This window comes from Cicer arietinum, chromosome 5, assembly GCF_000331145.2.
Source record: "Cicer arietinum cultivar CDC Frontier isolate Library 1 chromosome 5, Cicar.CDCFrontier_v2.0, whole genome shotgun sequence".
NCBI classification, from domain to species: Eukaryota; Viridiplantae; Streptophyta; class Magnoliopsida; order Fabales; family Fabaceae; genus Cicer; species Cicer arietinum.
In genome coordinates this window covers 3,716,293-3,734,852 of record NC_021164.2, presented here as the reverse complement: position 1 = coordinate 3,734,852, position 18,560 = coordinate 3,716,293, and the positions used below count along the sequence as shown (strand labels likewise).

Here is an 18,560-nt window from a genome sequence, read left to right as displayed (position 1 = left end):
CTACTACTATCCTCGTTATTACTTATTCTATTATTTTTGGTAATAAACAATATTGTGTTATAACATGTATCTGCTTTGTGTTTCCTTGAGCATTCAAGATTTGTTCCGGAGGATTCTATATATTATTAGAGGATCATGTTATTTTCATTTTTCAAAAATACCGTCAACCTAATCACATTCAACATATCACCCTAAGTCAGTTGCATGGTTACCAATTAAACAAAATGTTTTTACTTGGCCCATTGATCCAAAATTTTGAGATAAAAAATTAGAAACAGATTGCACTAGGCACAAATCAGACAAAGTTAAAGAAATAAATTATTGTCAATATGTTTTTCACACAAACAACATCATATATTCATGAAAACAGGTAAGCATGTTCTGAAGTGTTCGTTATGGCTAATTCTAACAAGTTTCACACCACACATCAAATATCATGAAAGGTTATATGAGCTTTAGAGGCCACACATTACCAAGCATGATTGATCCACTCAATTCATCAATTCGGTAAAAGCAATCAATATTTTCCTCAGCATACAGAACGAAAGAGAATGAAAGGAAAAATATTCTAATAGCCAAGAGGGGCACTTAAAGCAGCCTTAGTTTCTAAAATTTCTGCCTCCTTTTGAATGATACTCTCCAAAACAGCTTCAGATGAGGTCAAAGCACGCTTTTCGACACCATCCAACCAATCCTTATCAAAAGCACATCTGCGCACATCTTGTAATAACTCAACAAATTCATTTTGGCTTGAGCCTAACACATCCAACAAGCTATTGGTTAGGAGGAATTTCAATAGCTCAGCTAGGCAATTGTATGCATAACCCTTGTATCGGTTACTAAGTGAGGTGTCCCTTAAAAGAACTGAAGGATGCTTAACAAGAAAGTCAGTCAACAAAGACAAGTTCTTGGAATCCAAATGCTTCTTGGAGACCAGTTCCTCAAGCTCCCGTCTGACAAGAGAAGGAGAACTTAAATCTTTCACTATTTGAGAAGGGTTCCCTAATAGAGAAGAAAAAACTAGTTAAGACTCTCCAAAGAACTAAAACAAAATATTATAAATAAAACTAAGGGAGTAAATACCTTTAGAAGGCATGGAAGGAATCTGAAATGCAAGAGGCAAAGGAATGCTATTGCTTGGAGAGGGCTTAGATTTTGAAACTCTAAATTCATCATCCTTAGGAAACTGTTCCTCAATAGTTGAGGTTACTTTCCCAACAGCAGCATCATTTAGAGAAACTGAACAAAAAGCGGAAGTGGAGAGAGTTCAACTTCAAAAATCAAAAGAGTGATGAGGTAACATAAGAAAATAAAATTTATCCAAAGAGCCTTCACCTTGATCATCATTAGTCTTGGTAGTTCCCAAAGAGTCTCTAACATCAACATCTTTTTCCTACACATATTCAAATAAACAAATTATATCAACATATCCAAAATATTAATTTTTATACGATTAGCCTCACCATATTAACAATTTTTGAAAAGCAATAGAACATGTTTGAAAATTTGGTTACATACTAGACACTCACCTTTGATGAAGTGACTAATTCTAAATGAGTTGAGGGTGTTATTGTGTTGGCATTTGTTAATGCAGTTCCTTCTTCAACACACTGCATAAAAATTAAAAGGAAGTTTAAGTTGGTAGTATAATTCAATTCCTATATTAAAAAGTCAAAGAAAACATGCAAAATAGGGGATATGCCTTTTGTTTAGAAGAAATGTATTGTATAGGTGGCCCATTTCTTGTTTCTGAAATGGTAGACATAGTTTCTGCAACAGTTTTTTCTGGCGTATAACCCTCTTGAATATTTTGGTCCTCTGTTTCTTTCAAACACTGTGTAGCAGGAAAATGTAAATAAGCTGTAGCGTATTTTTAAGAAGTACTTGAAATAAAATCTATTTCTTTTTAGCTTTATCTATGCACTATAAGGTGATACTATATTTACATTATTTCCTTGAGAAGGTTTGGTGGTAGTATCAATTTCTCCAAGTGGATGTTGTTGGTTCATCAAACACTGTTGATTCGTTGATTCTTCATTCACCAACTCCTGTATTAAGAACAGATGCATTACTGATATGAAAGTATTAATAACATTGATTACCAAGTCGTAGACTATTGAATGAGTTTTATGGAGAAGAAATTTGATATGGCCTGCAAATTACTTTTGAATTTGTTGGTAATATTGCTACTGATGGTATCTCTAAATCCGGAACAATTTCAACAAATTCATGCTCTGCCTTTGGTGTTTGTTTCATTTGTATCTGCACAAAAAAAAAAACGATGTTTGATTCAAAGACATTGTCATGGTGATTGTATTCAGGAGTGAGTAGCTTAAGTAAATAGAATGGTATTGACCTGTGATGCCGCTTCAACTTCTTTAGTGGTTTGACCTGTGAGACGTTCTTCTGTTAATTGCTGAACTGTACTCCAAATGTATCTACCTATTTCTCGATCTATAGCAAAATATTATTAGATAGTAACTCATAAGCATAACATTTCCTCAGGAAAAAAAAAAAAAAAGAAACTCATAAGCAGAACAATAAAACCAAAATGTTAACTAGATGTACAATTATTTACCTGTCTATGCCTAATAATTAAAATTTTACCACTTTCATAAAGCTTCTATAAGTATATAGGTAACTCTATGTGCTCTTGCATTTTAAAAAACACTTATTCATGCACATTTCTACTTTAGATAATTTTTTATATTCTTCAACCAACTAGTTTAATTTTTTAAATATTAAAAGACATATAATTGGTTGGTAAAGATAAAACAAATGACTATATGACATCTTTGACAATGTCCGTAATATTTTTTGAAAAAACAATACCTAGAGAGACATATATATTCTCTATTAGTACTTGGTAAGAAATGCACAGGGACTCCTAGTACTTGGTAAGAAATGCCGAGGGAAAAAGTTAAAGAATAAATTCTCAAGAAAATTTTGACAAATGTATCTAGAAATTCGGTCATTAATCAAGTAAGTATATTTCACATAAACAATTAAAATCACACACACTCAAACACATATATATATATTTCTAAAACTCAAACTCTCTACATCTCGGTCAACTTGAGAAAGTATATATTCAGATAAAAAATTATATACATTTTTTTTCTTTTGTAAAGAACTTTGTGGTAGTGTGCTACTGTCTATACACACATTTAAAAATTCGAAGAATTACAAGAAATAAACACAATTATCAAAATATTTTATAAACATGACATGATATGTAGTTAATTAAAACCAACATGTAATAATGGTTTAAAAAAATATTGGGTATAGTGTGTACCTGGTGTAAACAACAAAAGGAATGACATATGCTGCCTCGCTACAGGAGTAGAAGTCAAAGAGAGTTTTTGACAATTTTGTATTAAACGATTTTTTGCCTTCTGAAATTGAATTCCTTGGGTGAAGAAGAGGCTTGGTAGGTTGTCTAATACTACATATTTTAGTTTTGGAATCTCAACTTTCTGATCTCCTTCACATTTGAATATTTCCTCCAGCTCATCTGCTTCTTTTATCATTAGCACCTCTAGCTCAGGAAACTCTTTACATATGGAGACCGGAAAGACATATTTCAACTTGTAGCACTTTATTATGATGAGTGTTTTTAGCTTTGGGAACATTGTCCTTGAGGTCAAGGAATTCGACATGTTTTCATTATGCAAGTCATCTTTAAAGATATGCTTCAACTCTTTGCATTCTTCTACTGTTAGATAAATCAGTTGTGATAGACATCTTTAAATAGAAGTGGAGAAAACTACTTCCAATATTTCACATCGCACGATCATTATCTTTGTAAGGTTTTTTAGGACAAAAGAATTTTTGGGTCTCACAAAAAAGTACATCATATCATGCATATCAGATAACGTAATCTGTTGCATCTGTTGCAACCCTAAGTTCATTGGTTGTCCATCTAATTCATTGAGATAAAATATATTTTTTGCTTTTGAGTTATCTACCCTGAGACTTTCCAAAGCAATAAAATGTTTCATGCTCAATTCCTACAAGTATGTACACAAAATAAATTAGTTTTATCATAATAACATTTCCGAAATTCAATAAAAATGACATTTTTAAAATTAAATAAGATCTCATTTTAGATTATATTCTTAAGTTACAGGAAATTAAAGGGGAAAATACACTTCCAACTTATAAAAAAATTATACATTGAAGAATGATTTGTCAAGTTAGTCAAATATTTTATTGGTTTCATTATTTTGATATGAAATGATGTAAAAAATGTATATCTATTATAATATATTGAAATAGACTTCCATGTAATATTGTGACGCGTAGTTTAATATTGTACTAGTTCATTCAAATATTGTCACCTCAACAAAAATCATGTGGTACATCTAAAAGGTACATCCTCCCTCTTCCATGTTTCTTATTATTTCACTTTCAATTTGCTTTAACACACATTTTTTTTTTATTATTATTATTATTATTATTATTATTATTTAGCATATAATCTTATGTTCCTTATTATTATTTATTTGTCATGAGTTACAAATTAAAGTACAATTAATATTAATATTAGTTAATCAACACTAATTGCTCCTACATCATTATCGATAACAATTTTTCTATGGTTTTAACTCCAATTAATATATTGGTCCTTCTAAACGTTTCTCAAGAAATATATAAATCACAAAAATTTGTGAAAATTATTTTGTATCATATTTTATTTATGTTTATTTAGAAATTAGAAGACAATGACACATACATTTTGGTCTCTATGCAACTTTTCTATAATAATTTGTGTTAGATTGATTGTCGATAATTTTGTAATTGATTGCATCTAATGTGTGGTTCTTTGTATGTGCATTTTACGTGTTTTTAGATCAGCAAAACGTGTGAGAAATTATATATTTTTTTGTAGTTTACATCATTGAGTTTTAATTATATTTGTAATTATAATATATTTTGACGTGTTTATGGTCAATTGTTGTGTGTATAGACATTTGTGCAAATACATCAATGGTTTTTACCAAATTGTGCTTATATTTCATTATAGAGTATGTTATGTGTTCACCAATATATTTTTTAGATTTACCTCGAAATACATTTTTAAAGTCAATACACATCTTAAATTTCAGTGATATAATGAATAAGTTATGGAATATTATATGATGACAACTATACTATCTGTATCACCTCATCTCTAGATACATAGAGACAAATGGTGTAACACATACTTCTTTAAGTGCAACAAATAACTCTCTAAACTTTGTCGAATAATAAATACTTAATGTCTATATATCCCACATTTTTTGTTTCTACAATTGTTTAATTTCCTCCAATTGAATATTGCATAGTATTTTTAATAAAAAAATAGCTTATTTTTAAATAGATCTATAAAATATTTTATAGTTATCTTTTAAAGTATTTATACTCCAATTTTTATATATAATTTTATTAAAACAGTCCCACAAACTAGGATGCTGCCATCTCACTATTAATTTTGCTATATAATTAGTGCCTTATTAAAAATAAAATTGAAACTCCAATATTTACTTTGTCGGTATATTATGTTTAATAATTTTTATTATTGCATTGCGCCTCCTCCAATTCTGAATTTGTAACTGTTTAAATTATCAATAATTTTTTTCTTCTAATAACCATTTTCACACACCTTATGCAATTAACTTTCGGATACCAAGTCCTTCATTGCCACGAGAAAACCTTTCGGATACGAATGAGTTTTCACGATCTCACTTTATTAACTAAAAAAGAAACCTCTTTGAAGCCCAATTATTTTCAAAGAAGTAGATGGAGTTGGAAAAAAAAAATTGCACAAATAATTTTTAAGTGGTTTTATGTAACATATTATACCTATTTGCTCATGTTTCTTAAAACTTTGATTGTTGTTAGTTAGAGTATTGTTTTTGCAGACATATTTGATCTCATCAATGACATGAAATTATAGTGGCTCCCCAAAAGACAAAGAAGATTGTTCATATTCAGCTTCATAGTAGTGTTATTATTGTGTCTTAAGGAGATTTAGAACTATTTGTCGTTTATAGATAAAAGAATAATGTTTAATATTTAGATTAAAAAATTATTTGTGGTTTTTTTACAGACATGTTTTATGTTGTCAAATTTTTTAAAAATACTACCTATTTGAAGTTTCTACATCTGTTTTACTTCTTCTGAATCGTACATACACGAGTTATACACGAGTTGATTGTGAAAATTCTCAAGTTGTATAGAAGTCTTATACTCAAAACATTGAAGTTTTGATTTGTCATTTTTTTTTCTAACAATATTTTGACAATAAATTTAGATTTGTCCTTCCACTTTTTCTAATAATATTTTTCAAAAAATTATTGTTTTTGGTTTTATGAATCCTAACTGCACATTTGATAGAGTGATTTATTTCTTGGTTGAACATTAGAGAGAGTGGTGAATGTTTAACAATTACTATTCTTTAAAATAATGTAGTGATTAGAAAGATGTAAATTTTAACATATTATTGATTAACATATTAATTTTAGTAGATTATTTGATCCATCATATACACCATAAATGATTAATGATTAATACACTATTGACTATATACTTATTAGTACATTTTGATGCGTATATATTTTTTATATAATACTTTTTTTTTCCTATTTTCTCAAAATCTTTAATGCATGAAATGTGATATAAGACATGAAATTGTAAATCGGTTTATTAAACATTTAAATATTTTTTTTATCAGTTTTAAATCTTATTCATTCATTAAAATATAACTAAAATTTTAACATAATAATTCAATGGTTAAAAATTTAATATATAAATTAGTTGCAATTCCATTCTCTAGAACATTCTACATATTCTCAAATGTGTGTTTATAAACTCATATATAACTATTACTCAAATAAACTCGTAAAAAATACTCTATAAACAAAATCAAAAAATTATATTATTTTTGAAAATTTAAAATCTTATACACAATATACTAATATCTTAAAGTCTATATATTCCGTATAATGCGCGGGTCATATTCTAATTCATTATTAAAATAGAAAAATAAATGTTTTCATAAAATAGTTAAACAGACACAGAAGTTGGAAAAATAAACATTTTCAACAGAGCCTTCGGAACATATTATGCCACAATCTATTTCCTAGAGATACATTCTAAAGTATCAACACACTACTCAAAATATAAGCAGATGTGAGACTTATATCTTGCTTGGAACTATTTTCAAACTACTATTTTAATGTTTCACCGACACCGCACAAACATTGATTCTATTGAAACAAATGTCACATTCTCATTTCAAGTTTTTTACACTAAGTAGTTACCAATTGAAATCCAATAACATTTTTCGAGTAAGATTGAAATCATTGATTAATTTGGCAAACAAAAAATATATAAGAAAAAAGGGATACCTTCATGATTGTACTGTCTTGAGATTTTGAAACCGAATGAATAATGAAATCACCGATAGATTAGATATCAACTTGGGAGCATTTTTTTAGTTCAAGTTCTTTCAAAGATGGAAACGTCGGGCGATATTGTTCGGGACACATAGCAACTAAACTTGGCAGATTGCAGAGATTGAGATATTGCAATGGCGGAAGATGAAGGTGAATCTCAGTGTGGTTTTGATCGTCATTAGTGTAGGGTCCAAATATGTATTCCAACTGCATGCAGTCTCCAACGTAGAGCCTTTTCAATGTAGGGAAGACATTGCCCCAATTATTGCCACTACTGTCATGATCTCCAATGTCTATCACTATGTGCTTCAATTCATTACAATTCGTAATTTCCAAAGATTCCAGCATTCTTGGAGCAATAGACAAGATAAACACCGATTTTATCTTCAAAAAATGAGACAGCACAATCTCTCTAATATTGCACATGATATCTAGTTGTATCGGAAGACATTGAGCACGTTCCCATATTTGAAGATTGTGTGAATTTGATACCTGTAACGTAATCCCAATGTAAAGGAACTAAAAATCAAACTAAACATTCCTCTAGTGTGCATACAACTTATGAAAATGCAAAAACATATAAGCTATAACGTTTCTTTTATATGTCCTAAAGATTGGCTTACATTATCTATAATAAATTTAGTGCATCGAAGTTTTTGAAATACGTCAAATAATATTCAACTTCTAATAGCAATCTTCAAGTTTGGGATGTTAAATATGCACAAAACTTTCAAATAATATACAACATACACATTAAAAAGATAAAGTATCAAAATATAACAGAAAAATGTGAGAGGTTACTGTTAGAATATTAAAAAATATCTTATAATATCTTTTATATTATATTAGAGTATCTTAAATTATTTCTTAGGATTAATTTATAATTATAGAGATATCTTAGAATATCTCTTATTATTATTATGATTTATTCTTAATTTAGGATTTAGTCTATGTTTCTCTATAAATAGAGATTAGTATTGAGTCTATTGTAATCAAGTTAGCATTAAGCTATTATCAATAATATTTAAACCCTTATTATTTTCTCTTCTCCTTTTCTCTAAAATCTCACACTTTCAACATGGTATCTAGAGCCTATTTCGATCCTCCTTGAACGATCTCGCCTCTATTCCGCTGTCGAGTTCCCAACAATTAGGGAATATAATTATAGTTTCTCTTTTCTAACATTCCAATATTCAGTGAGATTTTTTAGTAAAGCGTGTCCCAATTCTGCTTTACCCCTTCTTTGTAGCTTTTCGTTTATTTTCAGCAGATCAGTCGCAGCACTGTTCATCGCGCGGTACTGTTCACTGCGCAAAAAAAAAAAATTTATTATTATTATTAGGGTTCTATAAACCTTTCCACAACCCATTAGGGTTTGGCGCTCCAACCAACCGAGCTAAGAGCACCGAGAGGTTTATCTCTCTGGCCAAAACCCTTAAACAGTCTAGCCAAAACCCTAATATTTAGCCTACCTCTCATTGGCCACTCCACCTTCCAAAAAAAAAAAATGACTTCTTCCCGTGGAAGATCGGTGATGGAAACACCATTCCGATTGAAGGATCGTGTGTTGAAACGACCCAGTGATCATTCGGAGTTATTTGAAGTTAAGGCTCGGAGTGGTAATGAGATGAAGAAGACATTGAATTGGTGGGACTTTGTGGCATTTATAGCAGCTGGAAATATCCTTCTTGAGTATGTTATAGGAAATGCAGCGGTAGCTCGATCATGGACATCTTATTTTGCCACACTCTGCAACAGAGCTCCAGAAGACTTTCGTATAATAGTCCATAGCATGAACCCTGACTATGGCCATCTTGACCCCATTGCTGTTGGTGCCCTCATTGCCATCACTGCCCTTGCTGTCTACAACACCAAAGGCTCTTCTATTTTCAACTACGTTGCTACTATCTTTCACATGTTTGTCATTGTCTTCATTATTATTGCTGGTCTCATCAAAGCCAAACCCGAAAACTACTCTCCATTTACTCCTTTTGGTGTTCACGGTATGATTGATGCTTCTGCTGTTCTTTTCTTTGCTTATGTTGGCTTTGATGTTGTTTCAACTATGGCTGAGGAAACCAAGAATCCTGGCAGAGACATTCCTAATGGTCTTGTTGGATCTACGTTGATTACCACCATATTATATTGCCTACTAGCTACAACACTTTGTCTCATGCAGAATTATAAAGATATAGATGTTAATGCACCTTTTTCTGTTGCTTTTAGTGCTGTTGGAATGGATTGGGCTAAGTACATTGTTTCATTAGGTGCCTTGAAAGGAATGACAATTGTATTGTTGGTTGGTGCACATTGCACGTACTCACATGATGCCACCTTGGTTTGCTCTTGTTGATCATAGAACTGGGACACCTATGAATGCTACTATCTCAATGCTTGCAGCTTCTGGTGTTGTTGCTTTTTTCACTGATCTTGCTATTCTCTCTAACCTTTTGTCAATTTCCACCTTATTTATATTTTCCCTTGTGGCCTTAGCACTTTTAGTAAGGCGTTATTATTCAAGTGGAGTAACTACAAAAGGAGATCAACGCAATTTCATTGTGGGTCTTGTGTTGATTATTGGCTCTTCAATTGGAATTTCAGCTTATTGGAATAATAGTACTGATGGCTGGATTGGTTATTTAGTTTTTGTTCCACTGTGGATTTTAGGGACGGGTGGTATTTGGCTTTTTGTACCAATGGCAAGGAAGCCTACAATTTGGGGAGTTCCTTTGGTTCCTTGGCTACCTTCTTTGTCTATTGCTATTAACATATTTCTTTTTGGCTCTATTGATAAAGATTCATATATAAGATTTGCAATTCAATTGATGGGATTCTTCTTGGTGCACGATTATTCTCTCTTCGATGGTTCCAGATCTGCCCTTACTCTCCAATTTTGATCAGCGAAAATATGTGTCATTGTTCAAACAGCCATTATCTCTCCTGTTTTGGACGCATTTTCTTATTACGTTGATTGATCATGACTTATGCATCCCTGAGTTGCCTCTCCATTATTATTGGTTTGAAGCTTCCAAATGCAGTTTTTTAGAAGAACGGAGCTTGCTTTTTTCAATTGCCTTCCATGAATTTCTCTCAGGCTGATGATTAATCAGACTATCTGGCTAGGCTATATTTATAGCAATTCTCTCCGACTTCGCATGCATCCCTGAGTTGCCTCTCCATTATTATTGGTTTGAAGCTTCCAAATGCAGTTTTTTAGAAGAACGGAGCTTGCTTTTTTCAATTGCCTTCCATGAATTTCTCTCAGGCTGATGATTAATCAGACTATCTGGCTAGGCTATATTTATAGCAATTCTTTCTGACTTCACATGCATCCCTGAGTTGCCTCTCCATTATTATTGGTTTGAAGCTTCCAAATGCAGTTTTTTAGAAGAACGGAGCTTGCTTTTTTCAATTGCCTTCCATGAATTTCTCTCAGGCTGATGATTAATCAGACTATCTGGCTAGGCTATATTTATAGCAATTCTCTCCGACTTCGCATGCATCTCTGAGTTGCCTCTCCATATTTTTTATTATTTTGTGGAGCAAAATATTTTCTTGTAGCAAGCTAAAGCTTAGTAAGGTTTAGCTTGAGGGGGAGTGTTAGAATATTAAAAAATATCTTATAATATCTTTTATATTATATTAGAGTATCTTAAATTATTTCTTAGGATCAATTTATAATTATAGAGATATCTTAGAATAGAGATTTAGTCTATGTTTCTCTATAAATAGAGATTAGTATTGAGTCTATTGTAATCAAGTTAGCATTAAGCTATTATCAATAATATTCAAACCCTTATTATTTTCTCTTCTCCTTTTCTCTAAAATCTCACACTTTCAACAGTTACCGATGCGATTGAGTAGTCGTGTGGTTGATCCCCAGAAACTAATGGAATTCTAGTTGTTGACGAACTCCCATATTTATCACCATGACAACGTAGATAAGTCCAAGAGAAGCTATTGCATTTGATAGGGTCCGATTGTATTTGTTCCTTGAAACCATCTCCGGAAGTAGAATATGACTCACTCACAGGCGAAGACATGGAATCCTGGCATTTTGGAAAAATGTCTATGAAATTTGGTAATTGACAGAGCTGCATTCTTTGTAGTGACTTGAGTTCAACATGTTGGTATTGGCTAAATATGTATTTCAGCTCATCACATTTTCTTATTAAGATAGCTTCTAGTACTGGAAAATCTTGAGAAGAAAGGAAGGGAAGTATCGATTCTAATCGGTGACATCCCTCAATATCAAGAACTTTTAGTTTTGGAAAAATCGAGTCATGCCTCTTGTTATCATTATCACCATCCTCTATTTCGTCTCTTGATTCCTCCTCTCTTTTAATATCTATTATGTTTTTCAGTTCCTCACAATCAGCTATTTGCAATTTCTCTAGCTGCACCAGATTCCAAGACATCAATGGAAATAGGGAAACCAACATTGGGCATTTCTCCAGTATCAAGGTCTTCAGATTGCAGAAATTTAGCTTGCAATGAAACAATCTTTTAAATTTTTTACACTGCTTCATTGATAGCATCTCTAAATTCTTCAAAGAGTCAAAGGATAAGGAACCATTGATTAGTTCTTCCAAATTTTCCATCTTATCCAATTCTAGTACAACCAACTTGGACAAAAGACTTGGTACTTGAGAACCAATAGAGTCAATGAGACACTGTAACTGTGAAATACAACTCAAGCGAAGCTCAACAAGATCATCCATACCTTGACCTATAGGAACAATCTCAGGCATGAGATTTCTCCATCCCCTCTTAATTCCTATTAGTCGAAGAAACTCTGTTGTTCGCATGAAATACTTGAACGTTGCTTCTGAAAAAACAGATGCATCATCACTAGCACAAAAACTCAAATACGTTGATTGTGAATAATTCATTATATCCCAGTTGTTACAAATATGATACCTTTGCAACTCGGGTATGGCTATTTCTCGACAAAAACCGTTAAAACTCTCTATGAAATACAACTCTTCAAGTGATGAGCATTTTTCAATGACTTCAAATGGATTATTCCTTCGAATTTCACAATTATCCAAGTTCAACAATTTAAATTTCCCCAATTTTGTAATTTCGAATGGCAATTCATTGATTGTGCAGGACACCAAATCAAGAGTCTCAAGACTTTGCAGCTTTCCCAAAACAGAGATGTCACCTAAATCCACTTTATCAACCAACAAAGATCGAATATTCGTCAATGACTGAATTGATTGTGGTAATGATAGAGGTTGTTTTTCATTACCTGTAAAGTATAAAATTCGAAGCTTGACAATATTTTTAAAGAAAGAATTTGGGACTTCCATACATTTTTGGCTTTCATCTCTATCTATATCGGCAATTAGAATCTCAAGTTTTGAACACTCAAATTTACAAGAAAACAAATCCATGTCCTTCCCTTCACATAATAAATATTTAATATTTATTTCTTTTTGAACCAATAACTTTTGATCTTTGATAGATAAATTTACACCCTGAATCTCTTTGTTTGCTATCCATTGAGCCGCATCACGAACTAAATCATGCATTTTTACATGTCTTTCACCAACATCCAACAACAAACAAGAATCTATGAGTTTATTTTTGGCAACAACTACTTGGTTTCGAGTATCATCGTAGCTGCCATAATCTTCCCCAAAAAGGCCCGTTCCAATGCCAAGTCTAGTTAGAATTTCAACAGAAATTTCTTTATCTTCTGGGAATATAGAAGATAAGAGGAACAATCGCTTGGCTTTTTCATCCTTCATATAATCATAGCTAAACTTCAAACATTTATAAATTCCATCCATATCTTCATCAACACCATGCATCACTTGCATTCCAGCATTGAAAAATATGCAATCAGGACAGAATCCAAAAAAACATGTTTGTTTTGTTTTATGTCCTCTTGAATGAGCTTTTCAACTTCCTCTTCCCAGAAACGAACATTGGCTCGAATGTCTTCATCTCTTCCTGTTGCCACTTTAGCACGTTGCTCCAAAGTTTTTCTTTCTACTTCCAACCTAGATTTTTCTTCTTCGAATTCCTTAGCAATGCATGTGAAGCAAAATACATGACGTGATTCTGCTATTACCCCATTTATCAATTTCTCCACATATGTCTTCGCCAAATCAATCAAGCAACTCACCATCTAAATCAATTTCAATAGAGCAAAGTTAGCCATTAATGTTAAACAAAGCTTCAATTTGACATTATTTAGTTTTGACTTGAAGTTCAGCGACAAACAAATATATAATGAAAGGTATGATGACCAAAACAAGTTGTTTAATTATAAAAAAAGTAGTTTAATTATAGATGTAGTTATTTATGTTGGTTTTTTCTATTTTGGTAGTTTTGCGGTCAGTTAAATAGTTAGTTACTATGCTTGATCTCAAGCACACATATATACTTTATTGTGTAATGTATATGAAAATGGTTGATTGGTAGTAAATCTGATTCTCTGAACACAATGTTCATATTCCTTCTGTACATGAAGATTTTCTACATTCACAGACTTAGTCTGAAAATTTGAACTTGATGACACTTTTCATCAAAGAAATTTTTTAGTTTACTCATAAATCTATTGGAGAAAGATCAAGCAAACTTTCTAGTCAATCTTTTTGTTTAAGATATTTCTAACATATTTACAAATAACCACTGCATCTTTGAAAACGGTAAACAAGCAACTTATGACAAATGATCGTGTAGCCAGGAGCAGTGCAGATTGAGAATGTAAATCATTTACAGACAGAAAAACTGAAAATGTAAACAGAATAAAGGTAACCAACCATGAATATGTTTTTTACCTTGTTTTCCAACAGATTTACAAATAACCACTTTCAGCACATGCTCAAGTCTTGTGAACAATTTTCTCTATTTCTCCAATCTGCTGAGAGAATAAAGTAATGTTCAATGCAATTGAAGTTCTGCAGTAAACAAAAGCAGCAGAGACTAAACATTTCTACGAAAACAGTGACAAAGAAGAAGATGAGTGAAATTATGAAGAATCAACCATCAGTCACGCTGGTGGTGGCTTGATAACAACTCCACCGTTAGAAGATCAGCAATTGAATGCGGAAATTGAATTCGAAATTGAGTAATTAGTAGGTTGGTCTTGTTTTATTTCAAACACATGAAATTTTAAACCCTTGTAATAAGGGCATAACATATGAATGACCCTCTTTTACAGATCATTCTTTGTCCCAAGTAGACCCATAATATTTTTATGTGTATCAATGATGTTGACTGTGCAACTTTTTATTTTTAAAAACTAAATAACCTTAGGGTTTGAAGAACTGAAAAATGCAGAACCAGTAAATGTCATAAGTTTTCTTTGTCTCTTCACACTCTGCAATGGCCATGACTTCTTCATTCTCCAACATGTTATTTCTCTCTATCCACCCAAAAAAGATTACTCTTCTTCTACTCTTTCACTACAACCAACTCTTACCATCATTTTTCACCATCCACATTCTCATTCCAACCTATTCACTTCCTCAAGTGCTCCCATTTTCACACCTCAAACAACAACTGCCATTTATGCAACCGAAAACGACGGAGGTGGAGGTGAAGACGATAATGGTGATGGTGAATCTGAGGATAGGGATTGAAACAGAGAAAAAGCGTTGATTGAAGTACCTTCCCCAAAATCTCATCGTACGAGATCGAGACAGAGATAGATCTGAGTTTTTTAGTAAAGGTTTGGTGATGAATTTGGGTGGAAGAAACAGATGATGATGCATCTGAGATTATACCAATTGTAATGAAGTTAATGGAAGAAACAGATAAACTCGGAAAAGGGAATAAAGCACAGAAGAATGAACTCAAGCACAAAAAATTTAATAAAAGGAAACTATGAGAATGTTTTTTTACCTGATTTTGAGTACTTTCAGTGCATACCAGCTCAAGTTGTATGAACAATCTTCCCCTTTCTTCAATCTGCAGTATCTAGCATCAAGAGAATAAGGTAATGATCATTGCAATTCAAGTTCTGCAGAAAACAAAAGCAGTAGAGACTACAGCAGCTGTTATCCTTTTTCTTTTTTGGTTTCTTGCTACTGTATAAAGGTTCAAAGCATTATTTAAAGGGTTGTTATTTTAACAGCTAGCTTGGAAATATTTAAAGGTTCAATTATTGATCCATAAAGCCTATACTCAACATGCAAATACCGAAATTGTTAGACTGAACATCATGTCCCGAGTTCAAATCCGAAATCTCGCAGTTGAATGCAAATTTCTTTACCATTTCATAGGTTCAATAATTTGTCTCACTCTCAAGTTCGTATTCGTAATGCACTCATTTCAAAGTGTAAAGAAAACCAATGAACATGATTTGCCGTGAAAGTTAGTATAAATAATCATTTTTATTAACAAGTGTACACATTTTAAATGATAGATATAGAGAACAAAACTGTAGTGGGGAAATTAAAATATTTGGTAGCACAGGGATCTATATAGTGAAGAAATTAAAAAATAATAATAGTATTGTCCTTTCCTATTTGAAACCATGATTCTCCTAAGATGGTTTGGGGAGGAAGATAGGAATTGGTTCACACTACACACACAGTTACTAGTTAGTTCCAATTAATAACACGCTATAAATGTGAACGGTGATGATCGAATCCAATCCAATCCAACGGCAACTGTATATTTTGGAAGAATGAAGAATACCTTGTTGGATTTGAATTGATTTGGGAGATTGCAGATTTCGGCGTCCATGAAATCAACAGTTTGAGCGATCAACAGAAGCTCCATTGCCATTGCCATCTGATTTCGAGCTACTACTTCTATTTCTCTTTCAATTCAAATAACGGCTTTTACTTATTTTGCCAAATCGAAGCACACAAATTAACTAATTCACTCATTTTTCTCTCCATTAAATCTACATCTTTATTTAAAAGAGGTTTATACTCTAAAGGACTCAATTTACCACCGTTCTCCATTACATTAACCAAATATGTATTTGTCATTTGGTTATTCTATTAATTTTTATATTTATTGTAAACAAAAAAAATTGAATAGTGAGATATTAGTACTTCTAAAATAGTAAACTTCATCCATACTCATGCCATATTAGTGGTACTTATTTTTTTATTGCAAATAAAAATAGTGATTTTCTTATATAATAACATAAATCATAATTTTTGTGTATTTGAATTAAAATATTTTTCTACATTTTAAATTTTTATTGTAATTTTATATCGTGAACTAAATTAAATCTCTTAATTAAATTATATAAAAAAAATATATATATTTTCCATTTGATGTACTTATACTTTTATTTTAAATATTGTATCTATATCAATACTTGGTATTAATATTATATTCATATTCATGCATTCTATATTTTGAGATGTTCTTTTTCTTCCTCTTTTTTCGACATTACATTTATCCACTTTTATTAAAATAATTTTAAACTATCTCTAAAAACTCTCACATTTTAAACTATCTCTAAAAACTCTCACAATAGTCGTAAAAAACTAAATAAATAAACTTCCAGATTCATTTAATTGTTTTTTCATTCAATTTCGACCTTCATTTTTTTTATTATTCTTTCATGCATTCCATTTTTTTTTCCTTTCTTGCATCATTCTATCTTTTTTTTTTTTCCTTCTTTATCCCATTATCTCATCTTTTTTTTTCCTTCATTTTTTCTCACTATTTTCTTAACTTCAACCAATTTCATCACTTTTTCCTCTTTCTCTAACTCTTTTCACTTCAATACGATCATTTATATCTTAGACTTGTGACTATAAATGACTTTAAGAAAATAAATATTTCAAATTTTTTTTTTTTATAAATTAAATACATTTTTACCACTTAAAAATTTTAAAATTTCGTTTTAATTTGAAACTATGATTTTCGTTACTTTGATCTTAAATTTATGACATTTAAAAATTTATATTTAATTCATCATAAATTAAAAAAAAAATTGTAGAGGAACATTTTTAAATGCTCTTTAACCTGCATGCAAAAATAATTTAAAATTTTAAAATTTGAATCATATATATATTCTAGTAGGGATGAAAATGGCTGGCAAGATAATTTTATAGGGACTATTGATATAATTTTTTTAAAAGAACTAAAAATGAAATTTTAAAATGTGATGAAGATAAAAAACTTATGTAACCCTTTTATTTTATAAACATCTAGTCCATTTTTTTCATAACTATGAACTTCATATTTATTTTTATGCTTTTGTTTTTCCGTTCATTTTTCCAAATAAAAAACAAATATATACTATAAGTTTGAACTAACATATATTGAAAAAAAATTCAATGATAAAAATTTCAAATAATTATCATGTATGGGACAATTATTATATATAAGATAAATTGTTGTTATTGAAATTGGACTATCATATACAAGAAATTTTTTCATTAATAACAATTTCAAAATTACTATAATATCCAGAAAAGTTTGTTATTGGTCAGATTGAACATTTAATAAATTTTATCTCTGAAATTTTGCTTAAATTTTATCTGCTACACTTTAATTTAAATATTTAACAGATAATAAAATAAATTATGCATGCAATCATATTTTACAAGTATTTGTTTCTCATTGCTTCTAATTTTCAAAACATATTCACAATTTTTATAAGTTTATATACTATTCTTTTGAGTCACATCAAAAAATAAATAATTTTGACCTTATATAAATCAGCAATAAAATTGCGGACTCGTGCAAAGTGCAAACCCACAGATAATTTGCTAGTAGCTTGAGGTAAATCATCAATGGGTGTTGTCTAAACTTTAAAATCTTTTCAAAATTTGACTAAGATACCATCCACACAAAACATTCTATTGGATTTGTAATTAAAATTGATCTGCAAAGTTGCATCACAATATATTATTGACATGTTATATAAATTTACTAATTACACCTTTTTCTTCAATCAATTACACCCACTCGCAAAATCAACAATTTATCCTTATAAGTAAATCAAACTAGATTAAGAATTGGGCATTGCACAGATAAACATATAATTTCTTAAATATTTTATAATACTAGGCATATAATTTAAGTAAAATATTACGATTTTGTTCTTAAAAAAAATGTACCAGTGGGTTAAAACGTGTATATATTATTTATAAATTATAATTTTGATGTATTGAAACAAATTTCATATAA

At 30.7% G+C, this 18,560-nt stretch overlaps 1 protein-coding gene, 1 long non-coding RNA gene and 1 pseudogene across 18 annotated transcripts; 2 read left to right on the top strand and 1 right to left on the bottom strand.

The window, feature by feature from the left end:
* Positions 1 to 482: 482 nt before the first annotated feature.
* Positions 483 to 16,405, bottom strand: LOC101508762 (disease resistance protein RPS2-like). 17 transcript variants are annotated; one of them, XM_073369140.1, is made up of 13 exons: positions 16,098 to 16,386; positions 15,300 to 15,374; positions 14,234 to 14,316; positions 7,392 to 7,931; positions 3,296 to 4,010; positions 2,357 to 2,454; positions 2,164 to 2,262; positions 1,947 to 2,048; positions 1,703 to 1,834; positions 1,530 to 1,610; positions 1,336 to 1,393; positions 1,084 to 1,239; positions 483 to 1,002 (listed from the first exon to the last, which is right to left on the bottom strand). In XM_073369140.1, the coding sequence occupies exons 5-13, from the start codon at positions 3,657 to 3,659 to the stop codon at positions 569 to 571; spliced, it is 1,524 nt and encodes a 507-aa protein (XP_073225241.1). In that variant the 5' UTR covers positions 3,660 to 4,010; positions 7,392 to 7,931; positions 14,234 to 14,316; positions 15,300 to 15,374; positions 16,098 to 16,386; the 3' UTR covers positions 483 to 568. The 17 variants fall into 17 exon arrangements, with proteins under 17 accessions (XP_073225241.1, XP_073225242.1, XP_073225243.1 ...); XM_073369141.1 differs by lacking the exon at positions 16,098 to 16,386 and having other exon boundaries at positions 14,234 to 14,313; positions 15,300 to 15,986; XM_073369142.1 differs by lacking the exons at positions 15,300 to 15,374; positions 16,098 to 16,386 and adding an exon at positions 14,707 to 15,059 and having other exon boundaries at positions 14,234 to 14,313.
* LOC140920564 (uncharacterized) lies at positions 1,158 to 2,481 on the top strand. The gene is made up of 2 exons (XR_012163262.1): positions 1,158 to 1,296; positions 1,964 to 2,481. It is a non-coding gene; the product is annotated as an uncharacterized lncRNA (long non-coding RNA).
* Positions 8,947 to 10,415, top strand: LOC105852059 (cationic amino acid transporter 1-like; annotated as a pseudogene).
* Positions 16,406 to 18,560: the final 2,155 nt, after the last annotated feature.

What these genes read in the sequence shown, in the direction of transcription:
- LOC101508762 (XM_073369132.1), bottom strand. Translation starts at nt 13,267, where the DNA reads ATGCAAGTGATGCATGGTGTTGATGAAGATATGGATGGAATTTATAAA.